This window comes from Crotalus tigris, unplaced genomic scaffold (genome assembly GCF_016545835.1).
Source record: "Crotalus tigris isolate CLP2741 ecotype Arizona unplaced genomic scaffold, ASM1654583v1 scf7180000018124.1459596, whole genome shotgun sequence".
NCBI lineage: Eukaryota > Metazoa > Chordata > Lepidosauria > Squamata > Viperidae > Crotalus > Crotalus tigris.
Window position 1 is genome coordinate 1,003,968 of NW_024096836.1, and position 19,319 is coordinate 1,023,286.

The 19,319-nt window shown below is 39.1% G+C and overlaps 1 protein-coding gene across 6 annotated transcripts in view; it reads left to right on the forward strand.

The window, feature by feature from the left end:
- Positions 1-19,319, forward strand: part of MARCHF10 (membrane associated ring-CH-type finger 10) — a 126,894-nt gene that overhangs the window by 98,975 nt on the left and 8,600 nt on the right. For 4 of the 6 annotated variants that reach the window (XM_039348185.1, XM_039348180.1, XM_039348181.1 and 1 more), the window contains 3 exons: positions 2,024-2,133; positions 6,302-6,415; positions 7,464-7,497. In XM_039348185.1, the coding sequence (XP_039204119.1) occupies positions 2,024-2,133; positions 6,302-6,415; positions 7,464-7,497 (258 nt within the window). The remainder of the gene's footprint in view (positions 1-2,023; positions 2,134-6,301; positions 6,416-7,463; positions 7,498-19,319) is intronic. The other 2 variants (XM_039348184.1, XM_039348183.1) reach the window with 2 other exon arrangements.

Below are 19,319 nucleotides of genomic sequence, written 5' to 3' on the forward strand. Positions count from 1 at the left end.
CAACTCCCAGAATTCCTCAACCAGCTATGATGGCTGAGGAATTCTGGGAGTTGAAGTCCACAAGTCTTAAAAGTGCTAAGTTTGAAGACCACTGAGCTAGCTGGTAGTGGTGCATATTAATAAACAAGGATAAATTCATCATATATTTGTCAGTGCAAAGGGTAAGTGATTCAGCAAAGGAACAGCTACCGAAAAAATTAAAACCGGTACTTTTTAACTTTTTTCTACAGTTTGTAACATTTTATTAGATTATAGAATAAACTGCAAAAATACAAAAGCAAATAGTAGGATACAGTGGGGAGGAAAAAGGGGAAAAAAGTGAGGGGGAGAAGGGAAAAAGAACAGATTTTCTCTGTTACAGTAGAAGGAAGCATTAACATTGAATCTCAACTTTTTGCTTTTCATAATATTATAAACTAGCTATTTCTATAAAACAAATGAATCTAATCAGTAAAACCAAAATCCCCCCCCCTTTTTTTTTAGTCATCAAGTTTTTGACATCTTGCTAAGCACTGGTGATACTCAAATATTGTCATATCCTAAAAGTGGTACAATCTGTGAAAAGGTTGAAAAGCCCTGAATTAAAGGATATATGTTATAGAAGGATATGTATATAAATAAATAAAATCTATAATCTATCGCTACTAAGAGAATGGAAAAAACAAGTATTTCTGAAAGAACTAGAAATACTTACTGTGTCTTTTTGGATAATATTTACTAATAATGTAATTCCTTCTGTCTATATATTACTCGTAGTTCACAGATATAAGAACATATTAAGGATAGGTGGAAGCATTCAGGTTTTTATAGCAAGTAGTTTATCCATTGTTTATCCATGTATCACATAAATGAACTGTATATATACTCAGAATTATTACCAGAAACCTATATAGCTGAGGTGATCGTTAGATGGGATTCTTACCTCCATTTTGCATGACTACATATATGCCTCCATTCCCTCCTTTTTTGTTTTATTTTACTGCTGCAGTAGCTGCATTATTCTGCATCCATTTGAATTGCTAAGTGAAACACTTAATTTCTTATTTCTTTTTATTCCTGGTCATTTTGTTCTTCAGCAATTTCTATCTACCGGTATTTATTTTTTATTTGTTTTCTTAGGAAAACACCAATAGTAAAAAATAATCTGAGGATTACAGGTATTGGTTTCAGACTTCTCATATTAGGGTATTACTAAACAACTTTTCACAAATGCTCAAAAAATGTGCAAAAAATTGCCTCCAATACAAAAGCATTATATTTCCCTATTATTATTATTATTATTATTATTAATAATAATAATAATAATAATAATAATAATAATAATAGTAAAGTTGGAAGGGACCTTGGAGGTCATCTAGTCCAACCCCCTGCTCGGGCAGGAAACCCTACACCATTTCGGACAAATGGCTGTCCAGTCTCTTCTTAAAAACTTCCAGTGTTGGAGCATTTACTGCTTCTGGAGGCAAGCTGTTCCACTGATTAATTGTTCTAACTGTCAGGAAGTTTCTCCTTAGTTCTATTAATGTAAGTAAGAACCAATTTGGTTTAATGGTTAAGGCATTAGGCTAGAAACTGGGAGAACAAGAATTCTAGTCCTACCGTGGGCATAAAGCCACCTGGGTGATTTGGGACCAGTCACTCTCTCAGTCTAGGAAGGAGACAATGGCAAATCAATTCCAAAATCTTGCCAAGAAAACTGGAGGGATCTGCCCAAATAGTTTCCAGTCATTTGAAGGCTCACACACACATTATCTGTATATCTGAAGAATGTCTCAGCTGCCCAGAGTTACCCTGTGGTAAGATAAATTTTATAAACAAACAAATGTCTTGTAAAATGGATATCTATATGTTAACATCAGTAAACAAAATACAATTTCTATAATGTTATTGTGACTACAAAATGTATATACAGCCACGAACTGATCAAATATGTGGCAAAATAATTAGAGAGTATATTAAACTATTTAATCTCCAGTAAATCTATCCTACAAATAAGATAGCAAAAAATCTTTCTGTTTGTTAGGTGCTGAGCTTGGTGCAGTGAAAACCTGTGAACTGTGTAAGCAGAATCTCACTGTAGATCTGGATGATTTTAATGTGAATGACTACTACAGGAATCACCAACAATCTCGGGTAAGAAATCAGCTACTCTGGTAAATCCATCCTTTGTTGAAGAAAGCAAATATTTTGATTATCTTCCTAGATGAAAGCCTACTTGGAACCCAGAAATCTAAAGGAGAATTTTATGCAATATCTTCCTAATCTTATCCCCAGTCTATGAGAAAAAAGCCTTCTGTAATTGTTAAGCACATTAGTGTTTTTTATTAATTGATTGTGTGCCATTAAGTTGATGCTAACTCTTAATAGCCATACATATAAATCTCAGGATGGCTGGTTCCCAACCAGATCCTGTAGGTCTTCCGATGGTACACCTATCCTTTACTGTAATTGAGTCAGTTTGCTGCTGCTTGTCTTTTCTTTCCTTTTCTTCCATCTTTTCCAACATTATAGACTTTTCTAGACCAGAATTCTGGGAGTTGAAGTCCACGAGTCATAAAAGAGCCATGGTTGCCTACCCCTGACATAATGTGTCTAAAATATGAACTTGGTAATTTGTGCCTTGAGCCATGTGTTTTCTTAGCAATTTGTGATATTTTCAGGAGTCTTCTTCCAACATTTTAGAAGGCAGAATAACAACAACAACAACAACAATAATAATAATAAGTTGGAAGGGACCTTGGAGGTCATCAAGTCCAACCCCCTGGTCAACCGTTTCGGACAAATGGTTGTCCAGTTTCTTCTTAAAAACTTCCAATGTTGGAGCATTCACAGCTTCTGGAGGCAGGTTGTTCCATTGGTTAATTGTTCTAACCGTCAGGAAGTTTCTCCTTAGTTCTAGGTTGCTTCTCTCTTTGGTTAGTTTCCACCCGTTGCTTCTTATCCTGCCTTCAGGCGCTTTGGAAAATAGCTTGATGCTTCTTCTTTGTGGCAGCCCCTGAGATATTGGAACACTGCTATCATGTCTCCCCTCGTCTTTCTCTTCGTTAAACTAGACATAACCAATTCCAGCAACCGTTCCTTATATGTTTTAGTCTCCAGTCCCCTAATCATTTTTGTTGCTCAGCTCTGTACTCTAGAAAGAGTCTCAACATCCTTTTTACATCATGGTGACCAAAACTGGATGCAGTATTCCAAATGTGGCCTTATCAAGGAATTGTAAAGTGGTATTAATATTTCACGTGATTTTGATTGTATCCCTCTGTTAATGCAGCCTGCATCACACCAGTTAGTAATTTGAAAGTTGTTGATAAGCAGGTAATTGGCTTGTAGTTGCTTGATGCTACCCCTTTTACTGGATCTTAAAGCTATTGGTGAGCAGGTAATTGGCTTGTAGTTGCTTGGTGCTGTCCGTTTTGCTGGATCTTAAATTATCAGGTACATTTTGCCACATATAAGCCACTTTTCAATTTCACTGCTTGCTAAACTGTTTAGCAATGAGTATAGATTAGTTAGATGTTTCAACCAAAATCCATGCAATTCATCTTCACCTGACCAATTCGTGATCTCCCTTGCCCTAGAATAATAACTTTATCATTTTGAACGTACACTAATCGGCATACATTAAAATAAAATTTCATTGCATACAGCTCTCAAAGGATCGCCACCTCCAATATACACTACATAAATATGACAGAAATAAATAAATAAATAAATACAGGATTATGCATATACCTATATTATATGACACAAAGAAACAACAGTCTAGTTCAGGTTATGTATATATGTGCATGGCGAGAAAAACGAATCTTGCGAGTTTATCAGACGATGGCATAGGGAATAAAGCTATTGCAGAATCAGGTAGTCTTGCTAGAAATACTTCAAAACCTCCTCCCAGAGGGGAGCAACAGAAACAGACCGTAAAGTGGGTGTGTGGGGTCTCTAACAATGCTTTGAGCTCTAAGCACAAAGTGCTTATAAGTAGCATCCTGAATACCAGGGAGAGAGCTTCTTATGATCTTCTCGGCTGTCCTTACCATTCTCTGTATAGACTTTCTATCTGAGGCACTGTGGCCACCAAACCAGACAGTGATGCAGCTTGTAAAAATGCTCTCAATCATGTAAAAAGTGGCCAGGACAGAAGGAGAAAGATGTGCTCTCCTCATCCAATGCAGGAAATGCAGACGCTGGTTTTCACACTTCACTAAGGATGATATGTGGAAAAACCAGTTCAGATTGTTAGTTCTCTGCACCCCCAGATACTTAATACTGTTGACCACCTCTACGGCTGTATCCTTAATACTGAGTGGACTATGACTATGCCAGCTCTTTCTACAATGATCTCCTTTATTTTATCAACATATTTTATCATTCGTATTCACCTTCTTTAACCAAGCTATGTGCTTATTACATTTTTTTGGGTTATCCCATATCTTTGCCGAAAACTCTACTCTTTCTTCCTTGTCAGATGCTGACAGATTCACTAAAATCTGTGATGGACTAGTAGAAACCATTGATTAGATTGAAACTGGAGATTCTACCTATACTTAGAAATTCAAGCTTTGTTATCTTCTAATCTTCTTGGCTATATTTGCTGCTTTATGATTTTCACTGCTTTCTTAATCTTACTTGTTTCTAAGTGGTATGTCCTGATTAGGTATTCTTTGGTCTTCTTGTTCTTCAGCTTTTTTAAAAATCTGTTCTAGCTAACTTTCATCTGATCTCAATTTGCTAATCTTATTTTCTAGCTTGATCTTCCATTTTGATGATTCAGTTATAACTGCAGCTTTGCTGTACATTAGTTGGTTTGTTTCTTGCAGTGAGTTGGTGCTTATATTTGATATTGCAGTATTAGAATCATTTAATGCTCGTGCGAGCTGTTTCTTTGGAACAAGCTTCAATGCAGGCAGCCTTATTCTGTTGTTTTTGTACCCTTCTAGATGCTCAGTTAATCCTTGTTTCAATTCTTTTACTTCTTTAGTTAGAGGGCTTTGTTCTTCCCAAGGCAGAGGAGGCAGAGGAGAGGGTGATTTCTTTATTCAATTCTTCTACTTTGTTCTTTCTAAGGTAATGGCAAAGTGTTCCTCATGGCTTTCAGAGGTGCTCCCCACAAGTTACTTCATGTGAGATTTAAATTGCTCTCTAGAGATCAGTTAAGATTATGGCTACTGTTATAGTCTCTCTGCTGCACAATGATCTCCCTGCCTGGGCTCTTTGATTCCATTTCTGAAGGGCAGTGAAGTTTCCCAATTTTATCTGCCTTCTCTGTGGATAGTTCTGCCATCATGACAGGTAAGAGTGTAACCCATCTCATCCCAAGGCCAGCATGGAACATTGGTTACATATCTGGTTTTCATGTTTGAGCAGTGGCAATTGATCAGGAATTGGAAGAACTGTCTGTGGTTCCCATGTCGTGGTCAAATCATGCCCTGATAACCAAAGGATTTTTTGGTATTCCCCACTTCAGGGAGACAGGACTATTTCATTGGTCTACTAATGGCAACAGAGGGGTCCAGATAGATTCCATAGGGAGCTGGGACTTATTCTTGATGGTTTGCTGCATGGTCCTATGAGGAATAAAAGGGCAGAAGAGGCCTTAGACACACAACTTTTCTTTTATCACAGATCCTATCACTGTCTGTGATTTATAGAAAAGTTGAGGGGGATCAAGTGGGTTAAGAGATTTCCTGGAGTCCTGCTGGAGGTTGACAAAGATTGTGGAAAGTGATGATGCTAGCAAGCTATTTCCCTTTTGTGGAAGGCGGGATAAAGGGATTTGTACTACTTAATACATCAAAGTGGAGATGTATTAAAGTTATGCAGGGTCTTGTCCAGCTTGGTGATAGCAAGCATGAATGTTAGTTGAGTAAGATTGTTTGCAACTCACAATAGACATCTTAGAGGCATTTTAATATACCTGGTGGGACAGTTGTCTGGAAAATCTCATTAAGATCAATTAGAAAAGCATAGTGGACTCTGGAATTTTAAAACTGATGATTTATGTTAGAGAGTACTGTTTTCTCTTTACTGTTCTAATTGCATATTATTTTTCATGAAATCATTACTTCCTTCCTCACAAAATACAGTCCTCAAATCATTTTCCATAGTAATGGGAAATAGGATGACAACTCTGTTTAAATTTCAAAAATATCCAGTAGAAAAGATGCAAAGTTTTTATAATCATCTTATATTCTGGCATCTTGTACTTTATTTGAGCAGAAGATAACAGAAATATGCTCAGTTAAGAGAAAATTATTTGTTGTTTCTTTTGTGGAACAAATTCAATGTCTTATTTAACATATAGGCCCAGGACGAGCTGATGAACTCAGGCCTTTACCTTGTACTGCTGCTTCATCTATATGAGCAAAGGTTTGCAGAACTCATGAGATTAAACTACAATCAAGCCTCCAGAGATAGGGTAATAGCCAGAATAATATCTATTTTTTCTTTCTGTTTACATAGGAAGATTTGCACTTCCTTTGTATTTATCACATCTATTCACAGCAACCTAGGAATCTCAGAGTTCCCTGTGTCACTACCAGATTAAATGAGTATAGGTAAACAGGAACACATCTCTCTCTTTAAAAAACAAACACATTTTTGTTTAGAATATACAGTACATTTATTTATTATCCCACTTTCGCTTTGTACAAATCAAGCAAGTGATGCTCCTGTCTCCTATTTTCCCCAAAACTACAATGCTGAGAGACAATGTGCAAATCACCCAGCTGGCCTTCATGCTCAAGGGAGAACAAGAACATCGTCTCCCAGTTTCAAGGCCAGCATTTTCATCACAACATTAAACTGGCTTTCATAAACTTTTATAATTTATGTCCTTTAGTATAGTGCATATTATTCTATCTTTGTATATTACACATTTGTGTTATATCTTTTTTGTAACATGCAGTTGTTTTTAATTGGAAAATTTATCACAAATTTGTGAAATTTTGATGATTTAGAAGTATAAAATTGCAGATGTGGTGAAGCTTCATTCATTATTAATACCTAACATATCATAAATGTTCGGCATGCCTTGCTTAGGCCAACAGTACTCATTTAACAAAGTACTGTTGTATTTAGAATAAAATTAATATTGTAGATACCTCAACAATATCCATTAAGATACTAGAAATTCATACCTTATTTGTGCTATCAGCTGTTAAATATCCAAGATTGGAAAACCATGTAGAATCCTCTAGACTTGTATTAGGACATAAGCTTTTATCCAGCCACAAAGGAATCACATTTTTTAAAATTCCAGTAAACTGGATGAAATATTACAGCACCTTAATTTAAATGGTTACATTACTTAAAATTTTAATACTATGCTTTCTCCATTTATTTTAGATTGGTTCTACTTTTTAAAAGACTTTCAAAGCTATTTCTATAAGATTATTAAAAATATAAAATCATATTTCTGTTTGTTATTAATAGAGAGGTATATTAATATTTTTTCTTTTTTCTAGCTCTCAAGGCAACCTAGAACAGAGGAAAACCAAAGTAGGTTTATATAGGTTTACAGCAAGATGCATGCTATTTAATAGTTTTCAAACATCTTATTTGTTATTTCTTACAGTGCCTAAAAATCTTATGTTTACTACTTACTTTTATGACATCAATATGATAAATTCCTCTTCTAGCATAAAATCAGATAACAAAAATAAACCTGATATCTTACGTGACTTTCAGTTTCTTTCAATGTCTTGAAACTATTGAGAGTAGAAGAGAACAATGGGATTCTGAAGCTCTTTCCATTTAGGAAGATTAAGAAGTACAACCAATATTTCCAACATGTTTTACAAAAATAATCAGTGCAGTGGCCATAGAATTGTTAAGATTGTTGATTCTTTTGTTTCAGAAATTATATAGATGGTAGCATGGGCTTAAAATTTTATGAAGTTCCTAGCCTCTCAGATATTCAATTTTACAAAACATAAGTAAAAAAATATAGTTCTGAATGAGCACAACTATTGGTGTAATAAACCAGATTTTAAAACTGTGTAATTAAAAATATGTAGTAACTCTCATAATGCAAAATCAGCTATAATAAAAGTTGTTCTTATTTCTTTATGATCTAAGTCAGGGGTCCCCAACTCCTGCAGCTCATTCAGAATCGGCTTGTGGAAGCAACAGGCAGGCAATCGCACATGTGCAGCTCCACTTTGCGTGCACAGTGAGTGGGTGATTTCACACACACAACTCCATTTGTATGAGCAGTGGGTGCATGTGCAAGCAGGGGGTGTGCGTATCCACCACTTGTGCAAATGTAGCTGTGCACACTCTCCCGCCACTCGTGTGGAACCATCCCCTCTTCTCCCCTGCCAGTCCACAAAGCCAGAAAGGTTGGAGACTATTGATCTAACTCAATGTATCATTTGCTTTATTGCTGAAGCAACAAGCGTTGAATGATACATTTTTAGGTACTCTTTTTCTGCCACTATTCAGCACTGATTTATTCTTTCAGGAACAGAAAGACTGGTTAACAACTAGGTTGACCAACAGAATGTCCTAAAATAGAACTTCGAGACAATCGGTCATATTTTTTCTGGCAATTTGCTCACCTCTTCCAGAAATAGTCAGCTGAATATTGCAGCATGAAGGTCAGAGTCAAGTGCAGCAAGTTTAAGGGACCAACAACAAATGACATAGATGGAATTGAAGGCAAATATATCTTTATCTTGAAAGTCTCAGCATGGACATTTGGTAGCAATATAATACATAATAAAACATGTAGCATTAGTTGACGAGTTAAAGCCTTTATCAGATGCAACTCATGGTTGGCCACTTTTTATATTGTATAATGAAACTAAAGAAATGAAATGAAAGCAGTGACAATTTTATGTGACACTTGAGTGTCTATAAAATAATCAAGTGAGATTTTGCAACAGCAGAAATTATTAAGATATATATTTTTAGTCCCTTGTAATTAATTAACACTTGTGGGGTAACAGAGCTCAGTTTTATTCCTGAACTTCTTAATAAATTCTGATTCAACTTGGGTCTTTCCTGGAAATTCTGTCTTTGAAGAATGGGAGTTCAAGATTAATGCTATTGGAATTTAATGTACTTTAGTGTCAGAATATTTCATTTTATTCATTTATGTTTTTCTTTTGGTTAGCAATTGACCTGTTTTGGCTACTGTATTTAGGTAACACAAGAACATTGCTGATACTTTATCACATGTATCAACTTTCCCCAGTTTGTTTGGACTTGAATTCCTACCTTCCCTTGCACAACTTGGAATGCTAAGAATCAATAGTTTAGTGACTATTTGATTGATTTACAATTATACAGATTCTTGTAACACAGCACAAATAATTGGTTAAGAGAGCCAGCTTGGTATAGCAGTTAAGGCACCAGTCTAGAAAGGCTGTGTTCTAGTCCTGTGTTACGTACAAAGCCAGCTTGGTAACTTTGCTCCAGTTACTTTCTCTTAGCCCTAGGAAAGAGACAATGGTAAATGACTTCTAAAAAGTTGCCAAGAAAACTAGTTCACTCACTTGGAGGGACTAAAAACATGTTGGTTAAGAAATATCCGAGATTTGTCTTCACCCTGAACTTCAGAATAACAGTTGGAAGAAACCTTGGAGGTCTTCTAGTCCAACTCCCTGCACAAGCAGGAGACCCCTTACCATTCTGGACAAATGACTACCCAATCTGTTTAAAAAACCTCCAGTGATAGAGTACCCACTATTTCTGAAGGCAAGCCATTCCACTAGTTAATTGTTTTCACTGTCAGGAAATTTCTCCTTAGTTCTAGGTTGCTTCTGTCCATTTCTTCTTGTTCTGCAAGATAAATAAATAAACCTATTTATTTATTTATAAATAGGTTAACCTCTTCTTCTTTGTGGCAGCCCTCAATTATTGGAACACTGCTATCATATCACCCCTATCCTTCTTTTCACTAGAAAAGATATACCCAATTCTTGCAACTGTCCATGTTTTAGCCTCCAGCCCACTAATCATCTTTTTTGCTCTTTTCTGCACTCCTTCCAGAATCACAATATCTTTTTTATATTGTGGCGACCAAAACTAGGTGCAATATTCCAAATATGGTCTTACCACAGCTTTATAAAGTGGTACTAACATTTCACAGGATTTTGATTCAATCCTCTGTTAATACAGCCTAGGATTGCTCTAGCTTCTTTGACAGCTGCAGCATACTGTTGGCTCATATTTAAAGTGTTTATCCACTGTGAATCCAAGATCCCTCCTACATTTACTGCTGTTGAGTCAGATTCCACCTATTCTATATTTATACCTTTGTTTGTTCTTTCTTGTGTAAAATCTTACTTTTCTCACCACTAAATTTCATTTTGTTAGATAGGATCCAGTGTACAACTCTGTCAAAATCCTTCTGGATCTTGAACCTATCTTCTGGGGTGTTGGCTATTTCTGCAGCTTGGTATTGGCTGCAAATTCAATGAGTCCCCTTGTATTTCCTCATCTAAATTATTTAGGAAGATATTGAAGAGTACTGGGCCTAAGACAGAACCTTGGAGTATCCCACTGCTTCCTTCCTTCCATAAAGATGTCATTCAATTAAGGAGTACATATTGAATGCAGTTTGCCAGCCAATTACAAATCCATCTGGTGATGATGCTGTCTAACCCAGGGCTTTTCAACCAGTGATACATGTACCACCAGTGGTACTTTAGCACCTGGCAGGTGGTACGTGACCCCTAGCCAAGTGTAGTAGGGGAGGGAACCAGCTAAAGTGGCGCCGCACAGACCTGGAGATCAGCTGGAGCTGCAAAGCTTGGCAGAAGCCCCAGGATCGGCACATGTGATGACATGGCAATTGGAGCTTCTGGCACACATGGAAGAGAAAAAGAGGAAGAAGGCAGAGAAAAGAGAAGGTATAAAAGGGGCAGGTTTTGGCAGGAGAGGGAGAGAAAGAGTGAGAAGCAAAGTAGTGAGAAAAGACAGAGTGAGCAGCTTGTTTTCGGAGAAAGGGTGAATGAGTGAACGGCCTGTTTCTGGGGGAAGGATGAGTGAGCGGCCTGTTTTCAGAGAAAAGGTAAGTGAGCGAGCAGGCTGCTTTGGGGGGAAGAGTGATTGAGAGCAAGCAAGCAGACTGTTTTTGGGGGAAGGGCGAGCGAGTGGCCTGTTTTGGGGGGAAGGGCAAGCGAGTGGCCTGTTTTCAGGGGAAGGGCGCTGATCAGCCGGAGCCTGGCACTGATCCTGGCGCTTCTGATGAGCCACCCAGAAGCGCCAATAAGCTGGAGCTCAGCATTGATCCTGGCACTTCTGATGAGCCCTGACAGCCCTGCAGAAGCACCAGTCAGTTGTCAGGCTCAGCAGAAGCCCAAGATCAGCGCAAACAGGCAGGCAGGCAGGAAGAAAGGAAGGAGATGGGAATGAGAAGGAGGGAAGAAGGAAGGGAGGAACCCCCCCCCAGTGCCAATGCGGCCCTCAATGAAATTGAGTTTGACACCTGATATAAAACGTTGTTAAGTCAATCTGATTTCCCCATTACTTGTCAAAAGGTTGCAAAAGAGGATCACATGATCTTAAGACACTGAAGCCATCATAAATATGAATCAGTTGCTAAGTATCCGAATGTAAATCACATGACCTTGGGAATGCTGAAACGGTCATAACTGTGAAAAATGGTCATACGTCACTTTTTCAGTGCCATTGTAACTTCAAACAGTCACTAAACAAACTGTTATAAATTGAGGACTACCTGTACTTTATCACTTTTTTCCTTTTTTTTTTTTGGTCAAGTTTTTGACACCTTGCTAGGCGACTGGTGGTACTCATATATTGCCATATCCTAAAAGGGAACAATGGGTGAAAATATTGAAAAGCCCTGGTCTAACCCACATTTTTCTAGTTTATCAAGAAGTAGGTTTTGGTCTGCTTTGTCAAATGCCTTACTGAAATCGAAGTAAATAATCTTCCTTTATGATGAATATAGAAAGCCTACTGGCATGATCAGTGCAGATCCCTTTTCCTTCCAGTATCAGTTTCATCAACTTATGGATGCAAACATGACCTTAGACCAGGGGTGTCAAACTCAATTTCATTGAGGGCCGCATCAGCATCGTGGTTGCCATTGGGGGGGGCGGGTGGGTGTGGTTGGCATGGGCGTGGCCTACTAGACGGGGCGGGGTTGGCATGGGCGTGGCCTACTGGGTGGGCGTAGCCAGCTCCATGTACTCACATCAGGGGCAAGGCCTGCGCAGGACTGAGGCGCATCCAAGGGTGGGGAAGGATGGGTGGGACGGGGCGAACACCAGGGCATGGTCCACTGGAGGAGCCTCACTGAGCCTCAGACTGTGCACGGGCCCCCTGGACAGTGGCATGGTCTGCCCAGAGTGGGCAGTGGAGGTCAAGTGCCCAGCCTGGCCCTTGAGCTCCCACAGCACCAGGACTCCACAGCCCTGCCTAGCCTAGCCGGACTTCCCCGAGGGGGCATCCAGCTGCACTTACCTCCTCAATGCTGCTGCTGCTGTGCTCACTCTCCTTGGCCAGGTTGCTCATGGTGGGTGCAGGAGGACAAAGTGTGTGGGTCAGAGGGAGGCCCACTCCCTCTCCATGCAAGGAAACCTGGCTTTGTAACCAAAGCATCCTCAGCAATAGGATGGGAGACCACCAGGGGAAAGCAAAAGGGCAACAGGGCTGCTGGTGGCCAAGTGCTAAAGCAGGACTTCCCTCAGACCTCCCTACCTACCTCTTATTCTAATCTCCTTCCTTCCTTCTTTCTTTCCTTTCTTTTTCTTCCTTCCTTCCTTTCCTTCCTTCTCTTTCTTTCCTTCCTTCCTCCCTCCCCTTCTTCCCTGCCTCCCTCCTTTTCATTCCCATCTCCTTCCTTCCCTTACTTTCTTCCTGTTTCCCTCACCTCCTTCCTCCCCTCCTTCTCTCTGTGCCCAGGAAGGGATGAGTGGAGGAGGAGAGGTTGGCAGTACTTCTCTCAAAGAATAAGAATTGGAAGAGACCTTTGAGGTCTTTACTCCAAGCTCCTGCTCAAGCAGGGGACGTATACCATTACAGACAATGGAATATCCAATTCCTACTTGAAAGCCTCCAGTGATGGAGCATCTACAATTTCTGAAGGCAAGCCTTTTCAATGGTTAGTTGTTTTCACAAGTCCTTAGTTCTAGGCTGGTTTTCTTCTTGATTAGTTTCCATCTATTATTGTCTTCTGATGCTTTGGAAAATAGGTTGACCCCTTCTCTGTGGCAGCCCATCAAATGTTGGAACACTGCTATCATGTCACCACCCCTAGTCCTTTTCGCTAAGCTAGACATACCCAATTCCCACAAACATTTGTCATATGTTTTAACCTCCAGCCCCCTAATCATCTATGTTTACCATCCATTTAGACCAGATGGTCCCCCTGGTTTGGTTTATAGAACTGGGGCCACAAGCAGAGCCTTCTCAGAGACAGAACCCCCATTATAGAACTTTCTCCCAAGGAAAATATGAACAGTGCAACCCTCACCCGTTTAGAGGCAACTCCAAACACACTGTTCAGCCAGGCATACGTAAAACAACAACACATTTTATGGTCAAACAGCACTAAATAAATTACTTCTACTATTTTTCTTTCTTAAAATGCACACTTTTTATTATTAAAAAGTTTTATTAATAATTATATAATAAACCCAATAACCCCCCCTACCCCCCCACTTCCCGGAACCAAATACAGGGTATATCAAACATATTAAACATAATCTAATTAAGTTAACAAATATATTAATCATAAGCTAAACAAGTTTAACAATTTATACAACAATTATTATCATACTTAACCCTTAACTCCCTTTAAACATTATTAATAATTTGTTATTTGCGAAGTCGTGTCCGACCCATCGCGACCCCATGGACAACGTTCCTCCAGGTCTTCCTGTCCTCTACCATCTTCTGGAGTCCATTCAAATTCACACCTACTGCTTCAGTGACTCCATCCAGCCATCTCATTCTCTGTCGTCCCCTTCTTCTATTGCCCTCAATCTTTCCCAGCATTAGGCTCTTCTCCAGTGAATCCTTCCTTCTCATTAGGTGGCCAAAGTTTTTGAGTTTCAACTTCAGGATCTGGCCTTCTAAAGAGCAGTCGGGGTTGATCTCTTCTAGGACTGACCGGTTTGAACGCCTTGCAGTCCAAGGGACTCGCAGGACTCTTCTCCAGCACCATAGTTCAAAGGCCTCAATTCTTTTGCGCTCAGCCTTTCTTATGGTCCAACTTTCACAGCCATACATTGCAACTGGGAAAACCATGGCCTGGACTATACGCACTTTTGTTGGCAGGGTGATGTCTCTGATTTTTAGAATGCTGTCTAGATTTGCCATAGCTTTCCTCCCCAGGAGCAAGAGTCTTTTAATTTCTTGGCTGCAGTCCTCATCTGAGGTGATCTTGGAGCCCAGAAAAATAAAATCTGTCACTACCTCCATTTCTTCTCCATCTATTTGCCAGGAATTGAGAGGGCCAGATGCCATGATTTTGGTTTTCTTAATGTTGAGTTTCAAGCCAACTTTTGCACTCTCCTTCTTCACCCGCATCAAGAGGCTCTTTAGTTCCTCTTCACTTTCTGCCATTAGAGTGGTATCATCTGCGTATCTTAGGTTGTTGATATTTCTCCTGGCAATCTTAATTCCAACTTTTGTTTCATCTAGGCCTGCCTTTCTCATGATGTGCTCTGCATATAAATTAAATAGGCAGGGCGATAGTATACAGCCTTTTACTTTCCTTTCACCACCAGATATATCCACAGCTGAGCGTCCTTTCGACTTTGGCCCAGTCGCTTCATTCTTTCTGGCGCTACTAGTACTAGCCCTCTGCTCTTCCCCAGTAGCATATTGGACACCTTCCGACCTGAGGGGCTCATCTTCCAGCGTCATATCTTTTTTCCTTTTAGTACGGTCCATGGGGTTTTCATGGCAAAGATACTGGAGTGGTTTGCCATTTCCTTCTCCAGTGGATCACATTTTGTCAGAACTCTCTGCTATAACCTGTCCGCCCTGGGTGGCCCTGCACGGCATAGCTCATAGCTTCATTGAGTTACGCAAGCCCCTTCGCCACGACAAGGCAGTAATCCATAAAGGGGATTATTAATAATACTTATTTTTTAATCATAAAGTAAGTGGAACTTTTCAGTTCCATATTTAATCTGAATATAATCTATCCATCTTCTCCATACCATAATATATCTTTCTTATGTATGATCCTTTAAATAAGCAGAAATTTTAGCCATTTCCGCTAAATTGAAAACCTTAAATGTCCATTCTTCTAATGTAGGCAACGAATCTTTCTTCCAATATTGACCTATCAATAACCTTGCCGCTGTAATTAAATTCAATATTAAAATAGTTTCTTTAACATTAAAATCCTCAAAAATCCCTAACAGAAATAGTTGAGGAGTAAACTTTATCTTCCTTTTAAAAATATTTTGAATGTTCCACCAAATCATAATCCAAAAAGCCTTAATATTTTTACAAGTCCACCAAATATGAAAATAAGTTGCATCAGAACTACCACATCTCCAACATTTGGGCTGTAAATAAGGATACATACAAGATAACTTTTTAGGATCCAAATGCCACCTATAAAACATTTTATAAAAATTTTCTCTTAAATTTTGAGCCTGTGTAAATTTAACATTTCTAATCCAAATTGTCACCCATAAATCCAATGGGATTGGTTCCTGAATATTCTGAGCCCATTTCACCATACAATCTTTAACCAATTCCGTTTCCGAATCCAATTCTATTAAGATATTATAAATTCTTTTTATATGAGCCTTGTTCTGATCTTTAATCTGTATTATCAGATTTTCATCTCGTAATGTTATCTCCACTCTGTCTAAATTCCACCTGTCCACTATTTGTAAATATTGAAACCATGACTGTAAAATGTTCTCTTCTCTTTATACCTCCAAAGACTTTAATTGCCAAGCATTACCTGACCATATAAGTAATTCTTTATATGAAATTTTTCCAAAATTCATCCCCTTTGATATCCCCTCTATTGCATGTCCAGGAATCCCCCAAATAGGTATTTTATAATTTAACCTATAATAATACTTCTTCCAAACTCGAAGTAGGGCACTTCTTAAAATATGCAATTTAAAAGCCCAATCAACTTTCTTATTAAAAATTAAGTATGCATGCCAACCATATAATAAATCCCACCCTTCGAGAGAAAGAATATTTTTATTCGTTAAATTGAGCCAATCACTTATCAAAGTTAAATACACACTTTTAATATTGTTTTAAGCAGCGCTAGCGATGCTTTACAATAGCTGTCTTTGAGAGTTTTCTTGTAAACCACCCTGGATTTCTCAGAAACTTTTAATTTCAAATTAGATGTTGATTTAATAAATTAGGCAGAAGAAACAAATGTTTAAATACATCTAAATCCCACAGAACTACTGCCTCTTAGGCGCATACTGCAGAGAAAATAAGGCATTGCATTTCTAGCCAGCATAGCCACAGGATGATGGGAACTGTGGTTCATGACACCCAAAATATATTAGTTTGGGTAAGGCTGGATTAAATTATAAAAGAGCAGATGAAAGCAAGTATTTTTGTCTCCGACAAAATAATTGGGGGGGGGGGAGTTAACTCAGTATTTTAATTTCAACTCACACCAATTCCTAACTTCCCATTCAATCCAAAGAGTTTTATTATTGCTTGGATTTTAGGGAGGGGAGGAGGCAAGAATGGACCACAAAGCTAATCTGCAAGTTTGCTCTCCCGCTTGCCTGCACATCACCTTCCCGTGTACGTGTATGAGAGATAGAGAGAGATCCCTTTTTTGTAAGTTTGCTTACTCTGCAACTCCCTGCTGGCTCAAAATCTCTCTCTCTCTCTCTCTCTCTCTCACACACACACACATACACACACACACAGAGAGAGAGAGGGGGGGGGTTAATAAAAAGAGAAGGAGGGGGAGAAAGGTAGAAACTCTCCTTTTTTGTAAAACCTCAGCTTCCTCCTCCTCTTCCCCTCATGCCTCTACCTCTCTGACACTGACACACACACACACACACACACACAGACCTTCCTGTTTTCTCCTCGTCCTTTTCCTCAGCTGCACCTGAACGTAGTGGGAAGAAGTTAAAAAAAAGAGAAGGGGTAGAAGAATGGGGGAAGCTCTCCTTTTTTGTACCACCTCGGCTTCCTCCACCTCCTCTTCCACTCCTGGCTCTCTGTCTCTCTGCCTCTGTCTCTCTGCTTCACATACACACACATACACAGAAACTCTTCCTGCTTTCTCTTTCTTCTTACCCTTTCTGGCCTGGCAATGCAGAGTCACACGAGGAAAAGCCCAACGAAGTGGGGCGTGGCCGGGCATGATAGGGTTAAAATGGGAGGGGAGGGGCGGGCTAATGCAAATGAGTTGCTGCTGCACACCACCAGCCCCGAGGCGCCCAGCTTGGTTACGGTGGGCCAGGGCTGGGGCAGCGGGAGGGGTAAATCTGGGCCTTCCCCAGGCTGCATTTGGCCTGCAGGCCTTGTGTTTGACATATCTGCCTTAGACATAGTGTGCCAATATATACCTTAATGAGAAAAGTGCGTATGCTAAAATTGTATTTTTAATCTTTGCAAAGATGCAGTTACAATGAAGAGTGAAAGATTCTTGATTCAAGCCTCTCTACTTTGAAAACTCCATAAAATGTTTGTTTGTTTATTTATATACTTATCAAATTTAGAAATAGCCCATCACACCCTGGGTAATGTACAATTAAATTATAACTCTCCAAGTAATAAATTGAAGCCATAGTTCAGAATCTGAAGCAACTAGAATGCTTGTTATTCAGCTTTACTGTTATTAGTAATATATAAGCATTATCAATTAGCTATGGGATGTTAAAATAACCAAGTTTTTAAAAATGATTATGTACTGTATTCCATGTTTCAGAAAATAGAAATCTCTTTATAGAACAGTGATATTTCCCAATTTTCTGTGCCTACTTACCTTTAAGTAAATTTATTGAAATCACGAGTACACAATAAATAGTTTACCTGTGTGGCTAGGGACAGTATGATAGCTTTTTCCCTTTGGGAATGTCAAAAAAGTTTGCTAGTTAACTATATTAAGTAACTATATTAAGCTATCATAGGATTTGTATTACAGGTAGTTCTCAACTTATGACCACAATTGAGACCAGACTCTCTCACTCAGTTAAGTGAGTTGTGCCCAATTTTATGACCTTTTTTTCCCCCACAGTTGTTAATCGAAGTGTAGGTATTAAATGAATCTTTTTCTTTTTCTGTGTCTAGATCAAACTTTAAACTGCCAAAATGAAGCCACCTTCTTTGTCATTGGCCAGAAATAAGTCATTATCAGTACATGTTTCTGGTAGTAGCTGATATATCAGCAGATGGGCTGGATTCTGTGTTTCTCCACATTCACATAACATGTTGTTATCTGCTAAGAGCTTCCACCTGAGCATATTGATTTTACATTTAGTCACTCCAACTCTCAGACTGTTCAGGGTCCTCCAGATAGTATAAGAAAAATCAGATCCTTCAGCCATGTCATGTACCATTAAGTAAATTTGTCATCCCACATTGACTTATCTCGTTGGAAGCTAGCTGGGAAAATTGCAAATGGCAATCACATGACTCTGGGATGCTGCAACCATCATCAATAAATGCCAAATGCCCAAATGAAGATGCTGCTTATGGTTGTAAATGCAAGGACCAGTCATCATTTTTTTCAACACTGTGTAACTTAGAATGGTTGCTAAACAAGTGTTTGTAAGTGGTTGAAACTCTTTATACTTCCTGAATATCTCCTGCATCAAAATGGTGGGAAACTATAACGTTAAGTTTCAGTAATCAAGAGTTCTGGAGCTATTGAAAGGAGTTTGATAACCATGCAGTCATAGGGCTATGCTGCCTACCTAATATATAAAACTGGAGTTTTACCCCACATTCTAACATCACCCCCATGCCCACAGGAAACCAGAGTAATATTCAAATTTGCTTGCTACTTAGCTGTATCTTAATAAAAATGTTGCAGACTTCTGGTGGATAGTGTTGATGGCGGCTACATTGTAGCCGTCCTCCTGGGAGAGCGTGAGAACCGCGGAGTGCAGCAGATATCAGCTGTCCCGCGGCTCGAAATCTCCCGGGCGAAGGGGGGAGAAGAGAATCACCCGAATAGAGGTAGAGCCTCTTAAACCCCCCAGGAATTTTTCTCTTGGGGGGTGAAAAGAGAGCTCCCTCGGAGTTCGGACTGCCTCCGCCTCCCAGCTGTCTTTGATCCTTTGGGAACAAAGCAAAACGCTGCTACCACCTCTGTGCTTAAAGTAACTTGGTGAGTTACTTTTAAAGCGGACATTGCTGGGTAAAGGATTGAATTTATT